This window comes from Vombatus ursinus, unplaced genomic scaffold (genome assembly GCF_900497805.2).
Source record: "Vombatus ursinus unplaced genomic scaffold, bare-nosed wombat genome assembly UNPS02014893.1, whole genome shotgun sequence".
NCBI lineage: Eukaryota > Metazoa > Chordata > Mammalia > Diprotodontia > Vombatidae > Vombatus > Vombatus ursinus.
Window position 1 is genome coordinate 2313811 of NW_020954671.1, and position 23640 is coordinate 2337450.

Consider the following 23640-nt stretch of genomic DNA (forward strand, 5'->3'; position numbering starts at 1 on the left):
CTGTCTCTGTTTTTGTGTGTGTCTGTCTCTCTCTCTGTCTCTCACTCTCTGTCATTGTCTCAGTTTTTGTCTCTCTGTCTTTCTGTCTGTGTCTCTGTATGTGTGTGTGTCTGTCTCTGTCTCTGGCTCTCTCTTTGTGTCTGTCTCTCTCTGTATCTCTGTTGCTGTCTCTATTTCTGTCTCTGTCTCTTTGTGTCCCTCCATCTCTGTCTCTGTCTCTGTGTCTCTGTCTCTCTGTCCCTCTCTCTCTCATACAAACAACACACACACATACACATTTAGCCAGCAGAGTAATATTCATATGTGCAAAGTTCCCATTTTAGTAAAACAGAATAACAATAGTCAGATACTTTTAATCTGTTTATGGACCCCAGGGTTAGGAGCTCAAGCTGAATTCTGCTTTGTACTCATTGCCCAAGATCTTCTCCATATTCTCAACTATTGAAACTCCCTCTATCGATACAAATCCAGCAATGTTTTATGATTCACAGTGTTTGAGAGTTGCCAGGGACACAGAGAGGCACAACTTACCTCTCTTAAATGACTTGCTCAGTCTCCCAGCCAGTATGTATCAAAGGCAGGACTCAAACCTAGGTCTTCCTATCTTTGTCTGGCTCTCTACCCATTGTGCCATGCTGCTTCTCTGACATCTCAATTCAGATTATAAATTATTTAATGACATTCCATTAAAATGAAACTTACCTGAATTTTTTAATTGGAGACTGTTTTTCTTGAGCAGTAGCCAAATGGCCAGAATAATAGACTGGGAAAAACATAATGTTCCAGTTTGTTGAAAACCAAGTCATGAAAAATGGACAATAGAAGTTCTTATATGTGATCTTTACAATCTGTGTAGTTCCAACCCAAGAGGATGAGACAGACAAAATGATCAAGAATCCCCAGATGACCTTGAGAAAGAGAGTTGCACATGACTGGCAGCGAGTCTTGACTCTGTTTTCTTGGCTGTTGCTGTCTGGGTGTGTCTGTGCCCCCTCATCTCCTGGAAGAAGGATATTAGACACAGATACATTAAGTCACCTGAATTAAAAAGAATGACATTTAGATGTTTCATTTCCTAAATATCTCTTCAATGTATCAGAAACAGTCTTTTAAGTGTAAGCAGACACTCCTTTGCTGTCTTACCAAAGACTGGCTAAAGCTGAAAACCAAAACAGTACAACATTAAAGAGAAATGTGTGCTTTCTGTATTTTGTTTCTATGATAGGGGTCAGGAGAAAAGCTCCAGCGAACTCTTTGTGTCGTCCATTTTCTGTGGTAAAGGAAATACAGACTGAGCCATACCTGATGTTTGAGTTGTATATTGAGTGTCTATATAAGATTTGGTGGCCTGATACCCACTTTTGGGGAAATGCAAGAAATAAGCCATACCTAAGGTTTGTTTTAGACCGGGGTGGGGAACCTGTGGCCTCGGGGTCACATGTGGCCCTCTAGATCCATAAGTGCAGCCCTTAGACTAAATCAAAACTTCACAGGACAAATCCTCGTAATAAAGGGATTTATTCTGTAAAACTTGGACTAAGTCAAAGGGCCTCGCCCAAGGCCACACCCACATGTGGCCTCAAGGCCACAGGTTCCCCACCCCTGTTTTAGACATTTCACTAGAGTTTTAGTCTGCAGCACCGGAAAATTAGCCAAAGAGAGAAACACTTAGGGGCAGGTCCCCAAGATCAAACTGGTTTCATGTGAACCCAGAGCCTTTGGGGGCCCTAGCTACTAGTGATACTTTTCTTGCCCTCATTTTCAAGGCAAAGTAAGATGCAACTCATGCTTGGCCTAATGTTCTTACCCCTCTAAAAGTACAATATATATTTAAAATCTAAACTCCTTATTTCATGAATATATTTGTAATCTAGAAATTAATACTTATTGGCAGCTAGGAGTTAATAATGACTACAAAATGTCTTTTCCTAGATGAGTACTATGATCAAATCAGTTCTCACCTCAAAACCTCAGTTTCCTCTTTTGTAATGTAGGCATAATATTTGCACCTACACAAGTGCAAATAGGTGGCATAGTGGATAGAGTTCTGGCCTTGGAGTCAGGAGGACCTGAATTCAAATCTGGCCTCAGAGACTTGACACTTACTAGCTGTGTGACCCTGGACAAGTCACTTAACCCCGACTGCCTCACCAAAAAAAAAAAAAATTGCACCTACCTATTTCATGAGGTTGTTGTAAAAGAAGTTCTCATTAGACCTTAAAATTACATCTACATAAATATGGGTTATGAATAATAATGAGAACAATATTTCAAGAATCTTTGGTTTCCTTGGGATAGATAGTCTATCTAATGGTGTCAATCTCAACCATTGCACATCTTTAGTAGAGAGACAATTTTGTGAGTTTCTGTGGCCAAAATAATTCATCATCTATTGGCCAACTTTCTTATTTTATTTTAAATTTTATTAAAGATTTTCTTTTTGTAACACATACATTTCCAATATATATGTATACCCTTCCCCTTCCAGAGAGTTACCCCTTATAATGAGAATTTTGAAAAGAAAAACAAAACTAAAAAATAGAAGCTTAACTTTGTAAGTAGTGCTCCACATACATAATCCCCCATACCAAAAAAGAGGTACATTCTCATATTCTACGTCTTCTTCGGGGCCAGAATTAGTTGCTATAATTCCATAGCATTCAGTTTCAATTAATTTTTTCCCATTTGACATTGACTCCAAATAACACTTTTGTGTTTGCATGTATGTGTGTGTGTACATACTGTCACACACACATGTATACATATACACGTAAAATGTTATCAGGAAAATTTTATATGTATGTCTGTGTATTTATATATGTATATGTGTGTATATATGTATGTATGTATATATGTACATGTATATGTGTGTGTATAATTTTCCTGATCCTGCTTGCTTCATTTTGTATCAGTTTATATGTCATCTTATCCTTCTCTGGATTCATCATGTTCATCTTTTCTTACAATGTCCTAACATTCAATTCCATTCATAGATTATGAAGGTTATCATAGTGCTAAGAATCAGTTTTTTGACTATCTATAAAATGTGGATGTTAGTACACTAAACATGAGATTCTTAGCTAAGTGGACTATCAGAGAAGCTGAATCATATCAATCTTGATTTTTTCATTATAAACAAAATCAATCAAAAAAGGAAGTTGCAGCTAAATGTGTGGATGGATCAGAGGAGAGGCAAACAAAAGAATCGGCAGAACTGAATTTACCATATTCCAAAGCAGCAAAAAAATATCATTCCTAGGAACATCTCATGTCAGCTCAGACTGCAAAAGAAGTAAAAAGTATTTGCAAAAACACTGTCATAAAAGCATTTGTTGATTATGTATCAACATTGGTTGCTAAGGATAAAGTGGTAAAGAAATTTCTAGGAGAACTTGTTAAGAGCTTCCAAATTAGGTCAATGTAGACTCTGACATTTCATGAATTCAATGAAAAACTGGGAAATAATGAGGATGGTGAGAAATATAGGAGAAAACATGGTTCAGAAAAAGGGAAGGAGAGAAGCCAAAAATGTGTAGATTATCTGAATCCTTGTTTTCAAGAAAATAATTAGTGTTGTATATGGTTTGTTTTGAATAATACCATTGAAGGATGAAATGCATTTCATTTTAGTAGTCAAAAAGACAATGTAGCATAGTAGATAGCCGGCCTCAGAGCCAGATGAACTGAGTTCAAGTCTTATCTCTGTCACAAATTGACTATGTCATGCTAGGCTTAACCTCTAAGTGCCCTAGGAAATTCTTTATGACTATAAGTCTTATAAGAGAAAGTGCCAACCCACATTGGTAGAGGGAGTTCCCTCATTCAGAAATTTCTGATATCAATGAAGCCACAAGTCCAGTCTCTACATCTTTAACAGACAGGAAATGAGTTGTTATCGATGTGGAATTTATCCCTGGATGAGCATTTTACAGTCAGATAACTGATTTGCCAGGGCCATGATAAGAATGAGTAAAAAGCAAGAATAATAGTGAGAAAAATATGGCATACATCAAAATCAACCACATTTTGAACTATTTAAAGAATCTGCAATAAAATGGGAGATGAACAAAAGAAATTATATTGACATCATTTACAATGACTTCACACAGAAGCTTACTCTATGTAAGCCACAACCCAAAGATCAGTAGAACCCAGAAAGTAGCTTGATCAGCAAACATTGATTGATTTACTCATGAAGTAGAAACAGATGACAGTCAGAGGGAAAACCAGGTTAGAATATCTACTCATTTGTAAAAATCTTAAAAAGAAGGTTGTTGGATGATTATGTATAATTATTGTCTGATAGAGCTGAGAGGGTAAGACGAGTTCAAAGATAATTTGGCAAGATATCCAAACGAACAAAGAAATCCCATAGGCTTTCAAGGATGAAAGTGGAAGTAGGGCAATACATTTAAAAAAGAACAATTTGTAAAAAAAAAATCATTAAATGAACTTTTTCTCCATCAAGGAAAGTGGGAGTATTACATTTGGACCCTAAAGTCACAACCCCAGATGTGCCTATAGGGGATATAGAGATGACAAGAAAAAGAACAAAGAAAGAAAAAACAGCCAGATTGGACCAATTATAATGATGTTTCAGAGATCAATATAAAAAATTTCTGAAAAGACATAAAATGCCAAAGGTGTGGGGGAAATATCAGACCCCCCAAAAAATAATACCCCCCGAAAAGCAACTTAGAGAAACTCACTACCTACTAATCTCTACACCTGTTTTCCTATCCATACAAAACCTTTATAAGAGTCACCTCTACATGAATTGAGGCATCCTCAATGATGATATTTGCAGAGAATATTCAGACTTTCATGAATGATATTCAGCCTTAGACCACATATTTCCCACTTTGCAATTGACTTAGAGATATAGAGATTATAATAATTGTTTGTTGATTATGAAAAAAACAGATGTTTGATTTGGCAGAGCAAAAGCCTCCCTTCAGGGCTCTTTTCCAACAATGTATCTCATATTCATTCATCAAAATCATTCAAAATTCCTTGCAAGACATAACAACAAAGATAACTCTATTCAAGGATCCTCTGATTGTAAGCAACAGGGGAGGCATAAAACAGTCAGATAGAAGCTCAAAGTATTCTCCACTATCTAGCACAGAGTACAAGCTGAAGGAGTATTCCCTGTGGATGGTGAAGTCCTTCTGACTGATGATGTCAAATTCAAATAGAAATGGAGGCCACTAAATTGTACATAGACCTTATGTTGGCTTAGAAACCCATATTTTAATATTATCTATAAAATTTTGTAGTATTTTTATTTAAGTATTTCCAAATTATAGTTTAATCTGGTTTGGGCAAGACTCAGGAATAATGTGGCCTTTGGGCTACGTGTTTGACACCTCTCCTCTAAACTGAGTATATATACACTACCTATTATCCAGATTATAGCATGCATTTGGATGAACAACTTACAGTATTTGTTCATCAGTATGAATCTGTGGGACTAATATTGCAGAGGGATAATTTGTTGAGCCTGAGGTAAAAAAGGAGGAGGTGAAAAGGCTGGATTACTTTCAGGAAACTGCAGTGTTCTTTTAACAACCCCAAACTTGCCATGGGAACAAAGACATATCTCTTTAATATTAATGTTCTATTAGGCTTGCTGTATGGCACAAAGATGTACTGAAAAATTCAAATGGAATATCAAAGGGGAGGGAAATGGTGAGGCGTATGGCAGGTATAAGAAACCTCCAACATATAATGAATAAGGAACTTTGAGGAATAGGAGAAAAATACGTAATCAAAGAAAATTATGATAAGAAACAGAAGACAATTGAACCTATACTGTTCCATTGGTACACTTGTAATGTCAGAAGAAAGAGAGGAAGGTTTCTAGCAGGTTGGATGGACTCCCTGTGGCAAACTCATAGGAAAGCATAAAGAAGATTTGAACAAAAAGGCAGATATAGGTAGGGTGCTATCTGTATCATTGAAGGAACTTTTAAAATAATGAAATCACAGAACCATTTGAATATTTTAATATTCATGCACCATAATCTTGTGTAGCCATTTCCCAGTATGTGGGTATGTACTTTGTTTCCAGTTTTTTTCCTACTCTAAGAAATGCTGCTATAAATATTGTGGTAGACATGGGATCTTTCTTTTTATCCTTGACTTTCTAGGTCCCACTGCTTAGCAGTGGGATCTCTGAGTCAAAGGTTATGGCCATTTTAGTTATTTTATTAACATAATTAACATATTGGTAGCACAGTAGGCAGCAAGGTATCACAGTGAATAGAGTTTGGGGCTTGGAATCATGAAGTCCTGAGTTTAAATCCTGACTCAGATAGCTATCTGACTCTGAGCAAGTTACTTAATCTTTCTCAGCTTCAGTTTCCACATCTATAAAGTAGGATGAAGAAAATAATAATACATGGTTTGTACTGATTGTTATGAGAATCAAATGAGATAATACATGTAAAAGTGCTTTGTGAATCTTAAAGTGCTATGTAAGTGCTAGCACTTAATTAAGATTATGATTCTAAATTGCTTTCTAGAATGGTTGAGCCAATTTACAACTCCATTAATAGCTATCTGTGTGGCTAGGTGATGTAACAAATAGAGCACCAAGCCTAGAATCAGGAAGACCTGAGTTCAATTCCAGACTTAGACATTTACTATCTGGGTAATCTTGGGCAAGTAATTTTTCCATTTGTCTCAGTTTCCTCATCTATAAAATGGGGCTAATAATGGCACCTATTTTGTAGAGTTGTTGTGATGATAAATGCAACCATATTTGTAAAGCACTTAGCACAGTGTCTTACACAGTACTATAAAACTGCTATTATTGGGAGGAGGCAGAGTCAAGATGGCAGAGTAAAAGCAGTGACTTGCTTGAGCTTTCCTCCAAACCCCTCCAAATACCTGTAAAAATGGCTCTAAACAAATTCTAAAGCAGCATAACCCCCAAAAAGGCAGAGTGAAACAAATTTCCAGCCCAAGACAGCCTGGATGGTTGATCTGAAAAGTAAATCGCACTGGGCGGGGAGAGGAGCATAGTTCGGTGTGGTAGCGTAGGCAAAACAGGCCTCAGTGAACTTAGAGCAGTTCTCAGAGGATTGAATTATGGGCAGCTGTGGAGGTTTCCTCACAAACACCAAAGATAACTCAGAAGGTCAGCAGGAAAAGTCTGACTGCAGTAAGAGAGAGAAGCTCGGTCCCAGCCCCAATCCCTGAATGCGGCCTCGGGGCGGTGACTGCCTCCTGAGCTTCCGGCCCACAGACTGAGGGGAAATCAAGTGGCTCATAAGAGGGGGATTGCAGGGATCTCTTTGCCATTACTGAGGCAGGAGTCTCTTACTTTGACCATGTTTGGATCTAGGTCACAGTTCTGGGTGGTGGTCCTGGGATGATGAGGAGTGCTGGTGTGGTGGAGCTAGTAATGGAGGTGGAGAGGAAATCCTTCTCACAGTTCCAAGGCAGAAAAGAGTGCTTGTGGTCATTCATAGGCCAGAGCACAGTCCAGGAAAGGAATAAATACCTTGCCCTTGATCATAGCACCTTGGAAGAACTGAAAATTACAGGTCACTAGAAGTATTACTGAAAACAGCTGCACAAAACCCCCAAAACTTGGAATAGTACATTCTCAATGCTGGAAGCAAACCCCTATCTTAACAAAGAGTTTAAAACTCAAGCAATTGGCTGGGATCATGAGCAAACAAAGGCACAAAAAAAGTCAGATCATATATACAACCAGAAGAAGACAACAAAGTCAAAGCTCCTACATCCAAAGCTTCCAAGAAAAATAGAAATCAGTCCCAGGTCATGGAAGAGCTCAAAAAGGACTTTGAGAAGCAAGTAAGAGAAGTAGAGGAAAAACTGGGAAGAGAAATGAGAGTGATGCAAGAAAATCATGAAAAACAAATCAACAGCTTGCTAAAGGAGACCCCAAAAATACTGAAGAAAATAACACCTTAAAAACAGCCTAACCCAAATGACAAAAGAGGTCCAAAAAGCCAATGAGGAGAAGAATGCCCTAAAAAGCAGAATTGGCCAAATGGAAAAGGAAGCCCAAAGCTCACTGAAGAAAACACTTCCTTAAAAATTGGAATGGGGGGGGCAGCTAGGTGGTGCAGTGGATAGAGCACCAGCCCTGAAGTCAGGAGGACCTGAGTTCAAATCCAGCCTCAGACCAAACACTTGACATGTACTAGCTGTGTGACCTTGGGCAAGTCACTTAACCCTGATTGCCTCACTAAAAAAAAAAAAAATTAGAATGGAGCAATTGGAAGCTAGTGATTTTATGAGAAATCAAGACACTGTAAAACAAATCCAAAAGAATGAAAAAATGGAAAACAATGTGAAATATGTCATTGGAAAAACAGCTGACCTGAAAAAAAGATCCAGGATAGATAATTTTAAAATTATTGGACTATCTGAAAGCCATGATCAAAAAAAGAGTCTAGACATCATCTTTCAAGAAATTATCAAGGAAAACTGCCCTGATATTTTAGAACCAGAGGGCAAAATAGAAATGGTAAGAATCCACTGATCACCTCCTGAAAGAGCTCCCCAAAGGAAAACTCCTAGAAATACTGTAGCCAAATTCCAGAGTTCTCAGGTCAAGGAGAAAATATTATAAGCAGCCAGAAAGAAACAATTCAAGTATTGTGGAAACACAATCAGGATAACACAAGATTTAGCAGCTTCTACATTAAGGGACTGGAGGGCATGGAATACAATATTCCAGAGGGCAAAGGAGATAGGATTACAACCAAGAATCACCTACCCAGCAAAACTGAGTATAATCCTTCTAGGGGAAAAATGGACATTCAGTGAAATAGAAGACTTTCAAGCATTCTTGATGAAAAGACCAGAACAGAATGGAAATTTGACTTTCAAATACAAGGCTCAAGTGGAACATGAAGAGGTAAACAGGAAAGAGAAATCATAAGAGACTTATTAAGGTTGAACTATTTACATTCCTGCCTGGAAAGATGCATTTATAAGTCATGAGACATTTGTCAGTATTAGGGTAGTTGGAGGGAAAAAATTATATGTATGTATATAGATAGATAGATAGATAGATAGATAGCGGGCACAGGGTGAGTTGAAGATGAAGGGATGATATCTGGAGAATAAAATTAAGGGATGAGAGGGGATTATACTGGAAGAAGGAGAAAGGGAGAGGTAGAATAGGGTAAATTATCTCACATAAAACAGACAAGAAAAGGCTTTTACAGTGGAAGAGAAATGGGGGAAGGTAAGAGGGAATGAGTGAATCTTATTCCCATAGGATTTGCCTTAAGGAGGGAATAACATACACACTCAATTGGGTATGGAAATCTATCTTACCTCACAGGAAAATAGGGGAGGAAGGGGACAAATGAGCAGGGAGATGATAGAGGGGAGGGCAGATTGGGGAAGGGGTAGTCAGAAGAAAACACTTCTGAGGAGGGACAGGGTCAAAAGAGAGAATAGAATTAAAGGGGGGTGGGATAGGATTAAAGGGAAATGTAGTTAGTTTTTCATGACATGACTACTATGGAAGTGTTTTGCATAACCACATATGTATAACCTATATTGAGTTGCTTGCCTTTTCAATGAGGGTGGGTGGGGAGGGAGGAAGGGAGAAAATTTGGAACCCAAAGTTTTAAAAACAAAAGTTAAAAAAAATTGTTTTCATAAGCAACTGGGAAATAAGAAATACAGGAAATGGGGTATAGAAATCTATCCCGCTCTACATGAAAATAGAAGGGTAAGGGGATAAGAGAAGGTGGGGAGAGATAGAAGGGAGGACAGATTAGAGGAAGGGGTATTCAGAATGCATGCCATCTTGGGGTGGGGGAGGGGCTAGATGGGGAGAAAATTTAGAACTCAAAATCTTGTGGAAGTGAATGTTGAAAACTAAAAATAAATAAATTTTAAAAAATGAAAAACAAAAACAAAACAAAACTGCTATTATTATTTATTCCACAGTCCCTCTAACATTAATTATTCCCATCCTTCAACATCTTTGGCCAAACTTCTTATCATGGGACTAACAGTAATTCCTACCACAGTAAAAGAACTATAATAAACTTCCTTAGAAGATGTAGCTGATTCTGTTTTATATAACTATGTTTGCAAAACAAACTTGGTTAGAATTTTTCCAGTTAGCTATAAATGTCCTTAAAAAATTATAGCAGCATATGAGTGGTTGACATCGAAAACAATAAAAGATAACTTTTACACAGATACTGACAATGAAGGAGCAATGAGTTAAACAAATAAAAAAATTTATTAGGAAAGAAAACTGCAATCAGATTTAGGAGATAAGAAATAATATTACTAACACACTGACAATGTGATTTATTTTGCATTTCAGAAAAAAAACCATTCAACAGCCATTTGACTTCTGTATTTCAGTGGGTTTATGTTGACATTGACATAAATATTCCCTCTATCAGAGAAAATCACAACACAATCTTGTTTTCTCATCTTGTGCTATTATTTTCTATACCTCCCCAAAATATTCCACAGATGACCTAAGTGATATATCAGAGATCTCTTCCAGATCTTTTAAAAAATTTTTCAAATATTAGTGTAGCACTCAGAATGTCCACTTATTAGCTACATGACCAGTCCATCTTCTTTTCTGATCCCACATTTCCTTGATGATATCCTTTTTGTCATTTCTTGTATATATGTCATTATTGGAAATGTCTTGTATCCTCATTACAACCACTACAAGTCTCTCCATTGCCTTTTGGGTCACATGGAATTTTAATTCTTCAGAGAATTGTGCTAATTCAAGATTTACATCCATACAGCATTTCTAGGAGATTTGTGTTATTTGTTTTAATGTGTTTTTGCACCTGGAAACATTTTAGCATTGCTGAAAACATTGGGCTATTTCACAAATGTAAAGCACCAAGTCCAAGGGGTTAGGAAGATATGAGCTCAAATATGTTCTCAGACACTTACTAGATATGTGACCCTGGGCAAGTATTTAACCATCTGATTTAGTTTCCTCATTTGTAAAATGAGGATAAAAATAACATCTATCTACCATGGTGATCACGAGGACCAAAAATTAGATAATATTTATATATTATTTTGCAAAGTACCTGGCCAATATTGTCTACCTAGCTGCCACTGAAATTACTTAAGATCCTCTTTAATCTGGCTCCACCTTACCCTTATATCCTTAAACATCTCTATATGCACCCTACTGGACTATAGGATGCACCAGTCTTACCCTCCACTCAACAGCCTCTGTGCATTTAAACTTGCTAAACAGCAAGTCTGGAACCCCTTCCATATCTCTACCTGCTGAAATCCTTCTTCTTTGAGGATCATCTCAGGTGCCACCTCATGTTAAAAGTAACCCTTCTCTCCTTCAGTCTCTTATGTGACTTAGTGACCTATCCTATACACTTAATTTTTTTCAAAGTTATAGTGATATGTTTACATGTGTCATTTCCACCATTAGACTGCAAGCTCCTTGAGGAGAGAGAGTGTGTTGCCTTCTCAGCTTTGTATCTCCATTACCTACTAAAGTAGTTGAATAGGAAATGACCACTTGAACTGCTGTACATCTGGGCACAATGTTAACTAACATTCATGATGGTGATCTTGAGGTACTGTCAAGTTTTGAATTACCTTTTGAGTCACCAAAAAAGTTAAACCATTTACAGCATGGTGTGTTAATTGTATTTGTTCATGTTTAATCATTGAACTCAAAGTCAGAAGACAGGTCCAAGTCTCTGCTTTATTACCTACTAGTCACATGATCAGGAGCAACTCATTTGACTTCTATGAGACTTATTTTCCTCATCTGTAAAATAGGGACAATAATTCTTACATTACCTAAATTTCAAAGTTATTCAAGTTTTTATATGCTATAAACTAATGATATAGTATTATATTTGAATTTTTTGAAAATGCTATTTACATATGTGCAAACATTCAGTAGTGCAGACTGGCAAGGGTGGCTGAATGGATGATCTACTCCTTCCTCATGAAGGCTCCTCACCCTTGGAATGTGGACATGTTCACTCTTTCCCAAGTCCTCAGCCACCCTCTGGATATTAGCTCACCTCTTCTTTAGTCAAGTACTCCACTCAACTCTTAGCCAGATACAGAAGAATAAGGAAGGAAGGAAGGAAGGAAGGAAGGAAGGAAGAAAGAAAGAAAGAAAGAAAGAAAGAAAGAAAGAAAGAAAGAAAGAAAGAAAGAAAGAGAAAGAAGAAAGAAACAAAGGAAAGAAGGAAGGAAAGAAGGGAGGAAGGAAGGAAGGAAAGAAAGAAAAAAGAAGGAAAGAAAGAAAAGAAAGAAAAAATGAAGGAGGAAGGAAAAGAAAGAAAAAAGGAAGGAAGAAGGAAGGAAAAGAAAGAAAAAAGGAAGGAAGAAGGAAGGAAAAGAAAGAAAAAAGGAAGGAGGAAGGAAGGAAGAGAAAGAAAAGAAGATAAATACACATACAAATGTATGTGTATTATGTATAGTTGTAGTCAATAAGTATACAGTTCTTTGTCCAACCATTCTGAAGAATAATTTTGAATTTCAACCAAAGGGTTATCAAATTGTGCATACCTTTTGACCTAGTAACACAACTACTAGGCCTATATCTCAAAGAGATCAAAGAAAAGGAGAAAGGGCCTATATGTACAGAAATATTTATAGCAGCTCTTTTCCTGGTGGCAAAGAATTGGAAATTGAAGAGATGCCCATCAATTGGGTAATAACTGAATAAGTTGTGGTATATGATTGTGATGGAACAATATTGTGCTATAAGAAATGATGAGCAGGATGTTCTCAGAAAAACCTGGGAAGACTTATATGAACAGATTCAAAGTGAAGTGAGCAGAACCAGTAGAATATTGTACACAGTAACAGCAATATTGTATGATGATCAACTGTGAATGACTTACCTATTCTCAGCAATATAATGATCCAAGACAATTCTAAAGGACTTATGATGAAAAAATGCTATCTATCTCCAAAAAAAGAACTTCTGGAGTCTGAACACAGATCAAAGCATACTTTTTAATTTTGTTTTTCTTGGGCGGTGTTTTTGGTCTCTGTTTTCTTTTGCAACTTAGTTAATATGGAAATGTGTTTTGCATGACTCACATGTATAATCTATATTAATTTTCTCACCTTCTCAAGAAGGGGGAAGGAGAGGGAGAAAAATAATTTAGAACTCAAAACTTAAAATAATGTCAAAAATGTTTTTACGTGTAACTGAGCAAAAATAAGATAAGAAAAAAAGTGTGGTATATGATTGTGATGGAATACTATTGTGCTATAAGAAATGACAAGCAGGATGGTTTCAGAAAAAAACCTGGGAAGACTTTCATGAACTGATGCAAAGTGATGTGAGCAGAACTAGAACAGTGCCTACAATAATAGCCATATTGTAACAATGATCAGCTCCAAAAGACTTAGCTACTCTGATCAATACAATGATCCAAGACAATTCCAAAGGACTGATACTGAAAAATGCTGTTCACCTCCAGAGAGAGAACTGATGAACTCTGAGTACAAATTAAAGCATAATTAGTTCATTTTCTTTCTTTTCTTTTTTTGCAACATGCCTAATATGGACATATGTTTTACATATACATGATTTCACATGTATAATTGATATCTTATTGCTTGCCTTCTCAATGGATGGGGGTGGGGCTGGTAGGAAACAGAGAATTTGGAACTCAAAAATTTTTTAAATGTTGAAAATAAATAATAGTTTTTAAATAGATATATAATTCTGATTCTGCTGAACCTGCCTCATATCACTTATATAGCTTTTCCATGTTCCTTTGTATGTTTTACATTTGTGACATCTATAATTCTTACAGATCCATCCTAGGTGCCCTGTGGTTCATGTAACTCAAGTCTTACTTTCCTTAAGCCTATAGAAAGACAACATGTTTCTGTACTAATTATCCAGTAAGGAAATACAATATCTTAGTTGGCTACCAGGTGATACTTTATTCCTGCCACCAGACCAGTGGTCTCCTTAAGCATCCCTCCTGTGCATGTTCAAGACAGCCTTTCTAAAATAAATTGTGAAATCCCCAATGGCCACCAGAGGACTTTCAGACTGAACATCCCTTCATTCCCCTATGCTGAACTCATGACTTCAAGGAGTGGTATTAACCAGAGGTGGAATTAATGTAAGGGATAGCATGGAATATTCTTCAAAATATTCAAATATGAAAACTATGGTCTATATACATAGTTAACAAGTCCCCAGTCTTTCTTCCTATTCTCTTCTTTCCCAGTCACTGCCCTTCTTAATTCATATTCATGGAGTTAAGAACAGTGTACTATAATCATATAGTTTACTGAATGTAGAAAAAATAATAGTAACTAAGTAGTTCTTTATAGAACTAATTGTCTCCAGTTCTCTCTTAAATTTCATCCTTGAATTCCTAGATTTGGGGGGAATGATTGGGGGAAATACTCAAATCACCCACACATATAACTCATGGAAAGAAGGAAAAGAAAGGGACTGCATCTAGGTGTCCATCATAGTCCAGGATGATAGACTATAACAGGGGAAGCAGAGGGGAAAGGTAATGAGAGGAATCAATGAGAATCTTCCCCTCCATTTCACCAGTTGAGGAAACCTCTAATTTTAAGGAATATTTTCTCTCATTAGCAAGCCTAGATTGGTGTCTTTGCAAGTTCCACAAGAATTATATAAGCTCTTTATCAAAAGTTTTCTTAGAATCTAGATAAATTATATCTAGACTGGCGTGATTTGTTCTTGCTAAAGCCATGTTTATTCTCTGTAATCAGCCTGTCTCTTTCTAGATATTAAGCAATCATCATTTTAGTGATATGCTTAGGTATTTTCCCAAGAATTGAAGGCAAGATAACTGGCCTATAGTTTGTAGACCCTGACATTTGTTTAAACAGCATGGAAAAACATTTGTTCTTCTCCAATCTTGTGGTTCTTCAACCATTTTTTATGATCTTTCAAACATTAGTGACAGCTCGCCAATCACATTAGCCAGTTCTTTCAGAACCCAAGGATGTAGTTAATCTGGGTTATCTTGGATTTATCAAGAGCAAATAAATTATCTCTTTCTCTTTACTTTTCTTAGGTATCAACTCTCTATTAGTCATTTTCATTTTGTCATTTCCAGAGTGAAGACCATATTTCTTTGCAGAGAAAACAGGAACAAAATACAAATTAAACAGCTCACTTTCTCTTATGTTGTCATTTATCACCTTCCCATCCACCCTCAAGCAAAGGTCCTATCCATTCTTCAATCCTCTTTTTTCCTCCCCAATAGAACTTTAAGGGTCATTTTAAGTCATTTAAGGGTCCCTTGCTAGCCTTAGCATATTCTGAAAGTCAGTGCTCTTTATCCTATTTTTACAAGATGGTGCCTTGCTCATATTCATGTTGTTACCTGGCCTTCTATTTTCTCCATATTTCTCTTTAAAATCTAAGTAGGGTGAATATGGGGGCTTGTATCTGTTATTCCTGTTTTAGGGATGCTTAGACTCATAGATTTTTTTGAATTCTGAGCGGATGTACACCCAGTGTCAATTAGGTGTACAAACTATGTTCAGCATTAATATAATGAGTTCCCAGGATCAGGGAGTTACTAGGATGAGTAAGGTGAGGAAAACCCAGATTGGAAATGAAGAAGGTCAAAGTTCACATGTCAATTGGTAGTGGGATCACACCCATGAGTAGCCTCTGCCTTTTCAGTGTGGGTGAGATAGGAAGACCTAGTTTTAAACATGAATGAACAAAACAAATAAACAGATAGATAGATGATAAATAGATACACAGACAAATTAAATCTAAGTTGGTTGGTGAGTTCCCTGGTCACACATTAGACTCTCTTCATTAGACTGTCTCCTTTTGTGTCCTCAGAATTTCATTCTTAAGTATTCCCCATCCCACTTACTATGATTTTCCCTGAAGTAGCAAAGAGGGTGAGGCAATAGTACCAGTGGACCCAAGGAAATATACATGTCTGTTAAAAGCAGTTTATGAAGAGTAACTAGTTCTGCAAAACAATTTAAAGTAGAATAAAGGAACACACTTAGAAACAATTGCTAGACACACCCAGCCTAAGAAACGGGGAATGGAAAAAGTTCAGTTTGCCATCACTCACCACGGTTAGGAGACCTGGCCTCCCTTGTTACTATGAGGCAGATGGGGAATTGTGACCATTTCTATAGAGGAGAACCACCCTGTACCACTGTGGGCAGGAGCATATTCATGCTTGGCATTACAACCTTGGCAGGTCTGGAGCTTCCTCCACCTACATTGCTTTGCACCTTTACTCCTTATCTATTCCTTCCCTTCCCTCCTCAGGGGCCTCATCCAGTGTCCTATTAACTTGGACACTGGTCCTTTAAGGGGATAGGGAGCCTGTTTGGCTTCTTTGCCACTTGAATCATTAAAAAACCCAGTCTAAGGGGAATTGGAGCCAGAAGTTTTATTAGAGCTCCACCTGCCTACTGGGAATGCTTTCCTAACTTTCTGTGGCTGGTTGTCCTGGTAACTGTAACTTAGAAGTGACTATTGTTTGATATCATTTTTAATTTGAAAGTTATATTATTTAAATTTCTTGTGAAGAGTTAAATTGTTTTTGTTTTTGTTTTTGTTTTTGTTTTAGTGAGGCAATTGGGGTTAAGTGACTTGCCCAAGGTCACACAGCTAGTACGTCAAGTGTTTGGTCTGAGGCTGAATTTGAACTCAGGTCCTCCTGACTTCAGTGCCGGTGCTCTATCCACTGCGCCACCTAGCTGCCCCAAGAGTTAAATTGTTTCAAATTGCATTTTATGGTCTCCATGTGCTTCATTGCAACTTAACACTCTGACCTGAATCACTGGGCTAGTCTACGTTACGCTGGTTCGAGAATAATGTCTTCTCCTAAGTTTGCCACAAGGGACACACCCACTATGCTAGAGGCCCTCCTCACTTTATTTTGACATCACAAGGGTAACAGTGAAGCATTCTGGCTGTCCAAATTCCATCCTTAACTGTCCTCTTTTCCTATCATGCATTTCCTTGCTGACACTTTTAGTCCTGTTCTTTCTCAAAGTTCCTTGTTGATTATATGTGATCATCTGTTCATACCCATCATGCACATCTCCTATGCTCTCTGTGTGATGCTCATTTTTAATTTTTTGGAAGTTTTTGTATTTTCTATCTCACTTCTAACAGAATTGTAATAGTAGCATTGGTAAGATGAAGTTTTGCTTTTATGGGAAGCTTGGAGTGAAGAATGGAGTTTTACAGTTTCCTGAAAGCAGTCTGGTCCTCTTGCCTTCTCCTTTTGGATTCCAGACCCAACTCATTGTCCATATGCAATGTTAGTCCCAGAGATAAATACTGATGGACAAACTTTATAGGTTGTCCATCCAAATACATGTTTTGGTGTGAGAAATAAACATTTTATATAGTTCATGTTTTCTGTGCGAGTGATCAGATCAAATTATATTTAGGCTAGAGCTCTTATGTAGGAGGCTTTGCAGTGTTCTGGAACTTGATGCCATCTAGAAAAGATCATCCACAAAAAATCCATCTGAAGACCTCACCATCCACAGGGAATCCCTCTTTAATTTCCACTCTGTGCTAGACAGCGGTGAATACCGTTAGGGGAACATAGATCTCCTCATTTTATACCTCGCCTGTTCTTTATAATCAGAAGGTCCTTGAACAGGTTTATTCTGTTGTCATATCTCTCAAGTAATCTTGAATGATTTTAATATATGAATGTGAGGCACCTTGTTGGAAAAAAGCTCTAAAGACAGCCTTTTGTTCCAACAAATCAAATGCTTTTTCATAATCAACAAACAATAAGCACAATGAGATCATATGTTCACTGCATCTTTTAGTCAGTTGCAAAGTGGTAAAGATATGGTTCATGATCAACTATAATTTGTGAAAGTCTACTTATTTTTTTTTACAAATACTCTCATTAAGATGTCTTCATTCATGTGTGGAGTACTCATAAAGATTGTGTATAGATGGGCAGAAATTACATAGATTGATAGATTAATCATCTTTTTTCAGTATTAAATAGGCCCAAGATTTTTGCGACATCTTAAGCATCTTCCCTTGCTTCAATATTGTATACTGATCCTCAACATCATCACATTTTGTCCAAATTTTTCCCATCTTTTTTTCCTTTTTATTGTCATTTTTGCCACCTTTATAAGCACAGCTGGGACTGTGATGTTAGGTTCAAAGTGTTATGGCTCTACCATCTTTGTTGGAGAAAAAGTTCCTTATGATGATTTTTACAAATATTTTCCTTTTTTTGTTTGTTGCCCCCCTTCTATTTTCATTCTTAAATGCCCATGGGCATAACTTTGCTTGTTTGAATATCTTGCTAAATTTTCTCTTATGTTTTTTGAAATGATATTGATCATAATCTTACGACCTTCTTTATAAGATTTTGCAGATGATTAGATATTCTAACCTGGTGCTGGACTTTCTGCCTTGCAACTAAATCAGATGTTTGCTTGTGAAGTTACTTTCTGCACTTGTTTGGTCCTTTTGCTGTGTCAATACATTTATGTTCAATAAGCTTCTCCATATAATTATTATGAACATTTCTGTTGTTCATTTCCTGTTTTTTACTGTCATTTATTGTTTAAGTAGTTCAGATATAATCTTTTTTATTTTGTGGTGTTATTTGGTACTCACCAAAGTTAAATAGTGATAATTGTTATTGCCTTCCTACCAGCTTAAAAAATCATTTAAAAAATATTTGGATCATTGATCCAGTTAGAGTTTATTGTGGCACATGGTATAAGGGATGGATACTATTCATTTTTGACCACTTAACCACTTTTTCTCAAATCAAGAGGACTATGAGGACAGGTTGCTCATTGCCCTAATCAATGCCAGGTCACAACCAACTAAAATGTTTATCTAAGTCATACCAAGAGCTCTCACAAGACCTTAAAGGTCATCTAAATCACTTCCTTCATTTTACAGAAAATAGAATTGAAACCCATTTGTCTAAGGTGTCATGCTCTCTGCCCTCAAGTGCCTCAACATTTAGTAGAAATGATAAGGCATTTATACTAATAAATACAATATAATTAATCATGGAAGAAGTGAGGTACTAAAAGAGTACTATGAGAGTGTAACAAAGGGGATTGTTATTTGCGACCTTTGACATTGCATTATTATTTTTCTAGAGTTATAAGTAAAACTGTAACATTATATGAGTACTTTCCCCTTTCTTTCTACCTTTGGAGGAAGAAAAAAAATGAATACTTAATTGATTATCTAAGAATATTAGTGGATTATAAAAAATCTTACCAGCCATCAAGAGAATTCTAGATTGACTGAAAGTGATTTGAGGATTATAAATCAATGACAGAGCTTCATTCAGTGCAACTGTGTGAATAAATCAAGAACTGATGGATAATTGTGATTCCATTCTTGTTGTAGAGCTATGGAGAACAGCAGCAGAATGGGCAGAGGAAGCTAGGTGGCATTTTGGGTAGTGTTGGACTTTGAGTCAGGAAAACTCAAATTCAATTACTTTCTCAGACATTACATGTGTGATCCTGGGCAAGTCATTTAACCTCTGTTCACCTCAGTTTCCTTATCTGTAAAATGGAAATCTTAATAACATCTATTCACCAGAGGGAATGAAGCAAAAATTGAACAGTCAAAGAGAAAGGAAGACAACCATGAAAACATACCATCATGGAATGAAAGCAAGCAGAATGTTTCAAGGAGGAACAGATGGTCAATCATATTAAAGATTGCCAAGAATCAAACAAAATGAAGACTGAGAAATGGTAACTGAATTTTGTGATTCATTGAGAGTAGATTCTATATAGTAGAGTCAGAAGCTAGATTACAGGGAATTTAACAGTAGCTGGTGAGGAAGTGGATGGAGGTAATTAGTGTTAGAAGGTCTTCTGAAATTGTCATAGAAGAAAAATTCATCATCTGGTGCCAACCTGCTGGTGAATCTCTGAACTTAGATTTTTTTTAAAAAAATTCAGTCTGTTGTAGGACTTACTGCAGTTTTCACTTTCTTGGCATAACCTTTCAGAATTCAGAGGCCAGCTCCATTCCAAGGCATCAGAGTAGACATTCATTTAGGATGAGCATATTTAGAGGTGGGTCTTTGAACTAAGGTGCTCCTGGCTCACAAGCCAAATGAGTCAAATCAATACCACCACCTTAACCATCACCTCCTCTAAGACCTTTATGGAAACAGCCCAGGGCCTTTGAGCCCAAGAGCCCAGGGAATAGCAGTGTTACTCAGATCATAATCCCTTCTCCCAGCATGGACCTCCATAGCCATCACCAAGGGGAGAAATCTCTATGGAGAAGGGGCCCACTATCCTTGCCACCAACCACATAAACTGATGATTAACTGTCACCAATAATCAGGCAAGCCCACAGAACCCCAGGAATAACAGCATCATGAAAATAATGGTCCCACTTCCAGTACAAATCCTGAAACCTTCATCTAGGGAAAAAGCTATTGTGGAGATGTGACCTGACCTGCTCCTGCAAATGTTTCAGCCATTGCTTCCTCAGCAGCCAAAGTACTTAAGAAAGGAAAAGGGAGGAAAGAAAGGAAAAGGAAGGAAAGAAAGGAAAAGGAAGAAAAGAAAGGAAAAGAAAGTTCCTGCTGCTAAAATTCTTGGCACTCTCAAATGGTTCAACATAAGAAACAGAGATGATTTTATCAGTATAAATGATTTTAAAGAAGATGCATTACCATCAATTTTGCCCCTGAACCTTAAGGACTTTGGAACCTTTTCATATGACTTGCCCCTGAAACTTCCTATATGTGTTGCTTCTCCTTATTAGAATGTGAGATCCATGAGAATCCGTGAGAACAGACATGTTTTCTGCTTTCCCATTTGTATCTCTAGCATTTGGCAAAATACTTTGTGCGTGGAATGCACTTAATAAATGCTTTTACATTCATTCACTTATTCATAGTAGATTTCTATTAACCAGAATACTTAATAGGAAAAGAGAATTTTCAAGGTGAAAAGAAGGAAAGTTGAGAGAGCTCATGTCAGATGGCCTCGATCTCAATAAAATATGTTTAGGTTAATCTGTTTAAGTGAGCAAAAAGAAATGGAATTTGAGCTTAAATTGGAAAATATATAGAATAGTTATCGTGGGAAATTTCTATAAAAACAAAAGGATTATTGAGAGAGAGATTATAAATTAAGTAGAAAAAAATGTGACTTTCAATAGAAGAAATTGGGAGTCCAGGAATGGGAGCACAAAAATCATATTGGGGAATTCACCCCCTTGAGGTATAGCAGAAGGTCAAGGTCATAGGGGTTCTACTAGGCTAGTGAGAATATAATTGAAATGGCTGATCATTTCAGAGAAAAATGTGAGCAAAGAGAAGACAAGATGGATCTGATGGATTGGGTGATTAGAGGGAGGGCTGAGTCATGAGCCTAGGATCATAGGATGATAGATTAAGAGTTAGAATGCACTTTAGAGGTTACTGAGCCCAATGTACTTATTTTACAAATAATGAAACTGAGGCACAGAGAGGTCAAATGACTTATCCAGGATCACAAACCGAATTAGGTAGAATTTGAACACAGGTCTTTCTAACTCTAAATTCAATGCCTTACGATGTCTAAATATAGCTTGTTTGTATGTAGCTATTTGCATACTGTCTCCTCCATTAGATTGTGAGCTCTTCAAGAGCAGGGACTGTCAGTTGCTTTTCTTTGCATCACCAGCACTTAGTACAGTGCGCGGCACATAGTAGATGTTTAATAAATATTAATTGACTAACTGGTGAGAAGATTTACAGAATGAGAACAGGAACTAGAACCAAGGAATAATTATGGATGCTCACATTAATATATCACTTAAAGGTATATGCACATTGTTTTTCTAACAATAACCCTGTAAGATAGTATGAGTTTCATTATCTCCATTATGTATAGGAGGAAACTGAGGCTTTGTGAATTAAATATGGCTTATCCATAATCACAGAGTTATATGAAGCAGGATTTGAACTCTGACTCCAAGTGGGAAATCAAGACTCATGTTCTGTAAGCCCAGCACAGTGTAATATAACCTATATGCAAACACTGCCTCCAGCCCATTCCTTATCTTCATTACCGTGGTCTCCACTACACATGCCTCTATCCCCCCCACCATTAACCTAGTGTACCCTGATCACTCTCTGCATCTATACTGGGGTTAATGAGGTCCAGATAAAGGTGAACAAAAGTTTCTAATTGATTCCTTGATGTCTTTTATTATTTTTATTGTTAGGTGTCTGTATAGTAATCATCTTTAAAGCTTTCTGTGCCATGCCTACTTTATCAGCTATTAGGCAATGTTCCTACTAGATCATATGTATAGACTTCCCTTCTTTCTCTGCCTCTTATCTCCCAATTATTCCTGTGTTGTTTGGTTGTTCAAAAGAGTCTATGTTACCTCCTCCACATTCTGCATCCAGGATGACATCTTTCACAGATGGATAAATAAGAACATTTGTCACAAAGACACATTGACATCTTAAGAACAGTTGACATGCCTACCTGATCTGTTCTGTCTTTCCCCTCTGCTGTGTCCACAAACTCCAGAGGAACCTCGGTTCTGGAGTTCAAGAATGGAGGTTGCAGAATCTTCAGCACCAGACAAAGGGGACAGCTGCCTAACAATGCTACTGTGCGCACTGGGGCAGTTGGCTCCTGGTTTGCATCGGATGACAGATGATCTAGAGGTACCTGAGAAGAAAGAGTTTTTTTTTTAATCAGTTTGAGAACTTCCTGGAGGAAAAAGATGCAGTAGATTTTTTAAACAACTCAACAGTGGAATAACTGGAATAACCACAGTTTTATAGTAGATTCCTAAGAAAGTATTAATTTTTATGAGGTAGGATATACCTAAGCCAGAATAGTGGTGTGTAAATGGCTGGTGTTGGAGTAAGAATGATATTGGTTAAACTCCTTCCTCTGATACATATTTTGTGTGATCTTGGGCAAACCATTTAATCTTTCATGCCCCACCCCAGTCAATTGTCTAATCATATAAGTTGCAGAACAGTTACAACTAGGAATTGGTAGAGGGAGTTTCCTCATTGAGACTTCCTATACCAATGAGATCATTAGACCCCCCACAAAAAAAATACACCAACCATCTGGTATACATCATGGTATCTGGGTTTGTACCTCTGTTATCAACAACATTTATTGTTGATGTAATAATATAGGTTTCCCCAGAGGAAATTTGCAAATCAGAAGGTTTATCTTGGTCCTAACAAAAAGATGAATTATACTTATGGTGAAGATACAAATTTTACATCATGCTTATCCTTTTATTTTCAAGGCTATCTGTTGTATTCTACCTAGTCTAACTGCTTCCAGTTCTTTTGCTGCCAAGTCTTCTTGCACATCATTGCCAGGATAATCTTCCTAAGACTTCAGAAACAGTCAATAACCCCCAAGTATCTACATGTAGTGGTTTCTAACCTGTATGAACAATGAATTCTTAGTTGGCAATAGAATCACTACAAAGAATCCTTGGGTCAATCACTATCAATTAGTATATTAGGCATTGGAGACAGAAAGAAAAAAAATAAAACATCTCCTGTCCTCTAAGAGCTTACATTCTATCATGAAAAAGAGGACATAATGTGTGTGTGTGTGTGTGTGTGTGTGTGTGTGTGTGTGTGTGTGTGT

The 23640-nt window shown here is 37.0% G+C and overlaps 1 protein-coding gene across 1 annotated transcript in view; it reads right to left on the bottom strand.

The window, feature by feature from the left end:
- The window catches only part of SLC35F4 (solute carrier family 35 member F4), a 274043-nt gene that overhangs the window by 44463 nt on the left and 205940 nt on the right, over positions 1–23640 (bottom strand). The window contains exons 2-3 of the mRNA XM_027842885.1: positions 22498–22686; positions 703–1000 (exon numbers count right to left, since the gene is read on the bottom strand). Coding sequence (XP_027698686.1) covers positions 703–1000; positions 22498–22686 — 487 coding nt within the window. The remainder of the gene's footprint in view (positions 1–702; positions 1001–22497; positions 22687–23640) is intronic.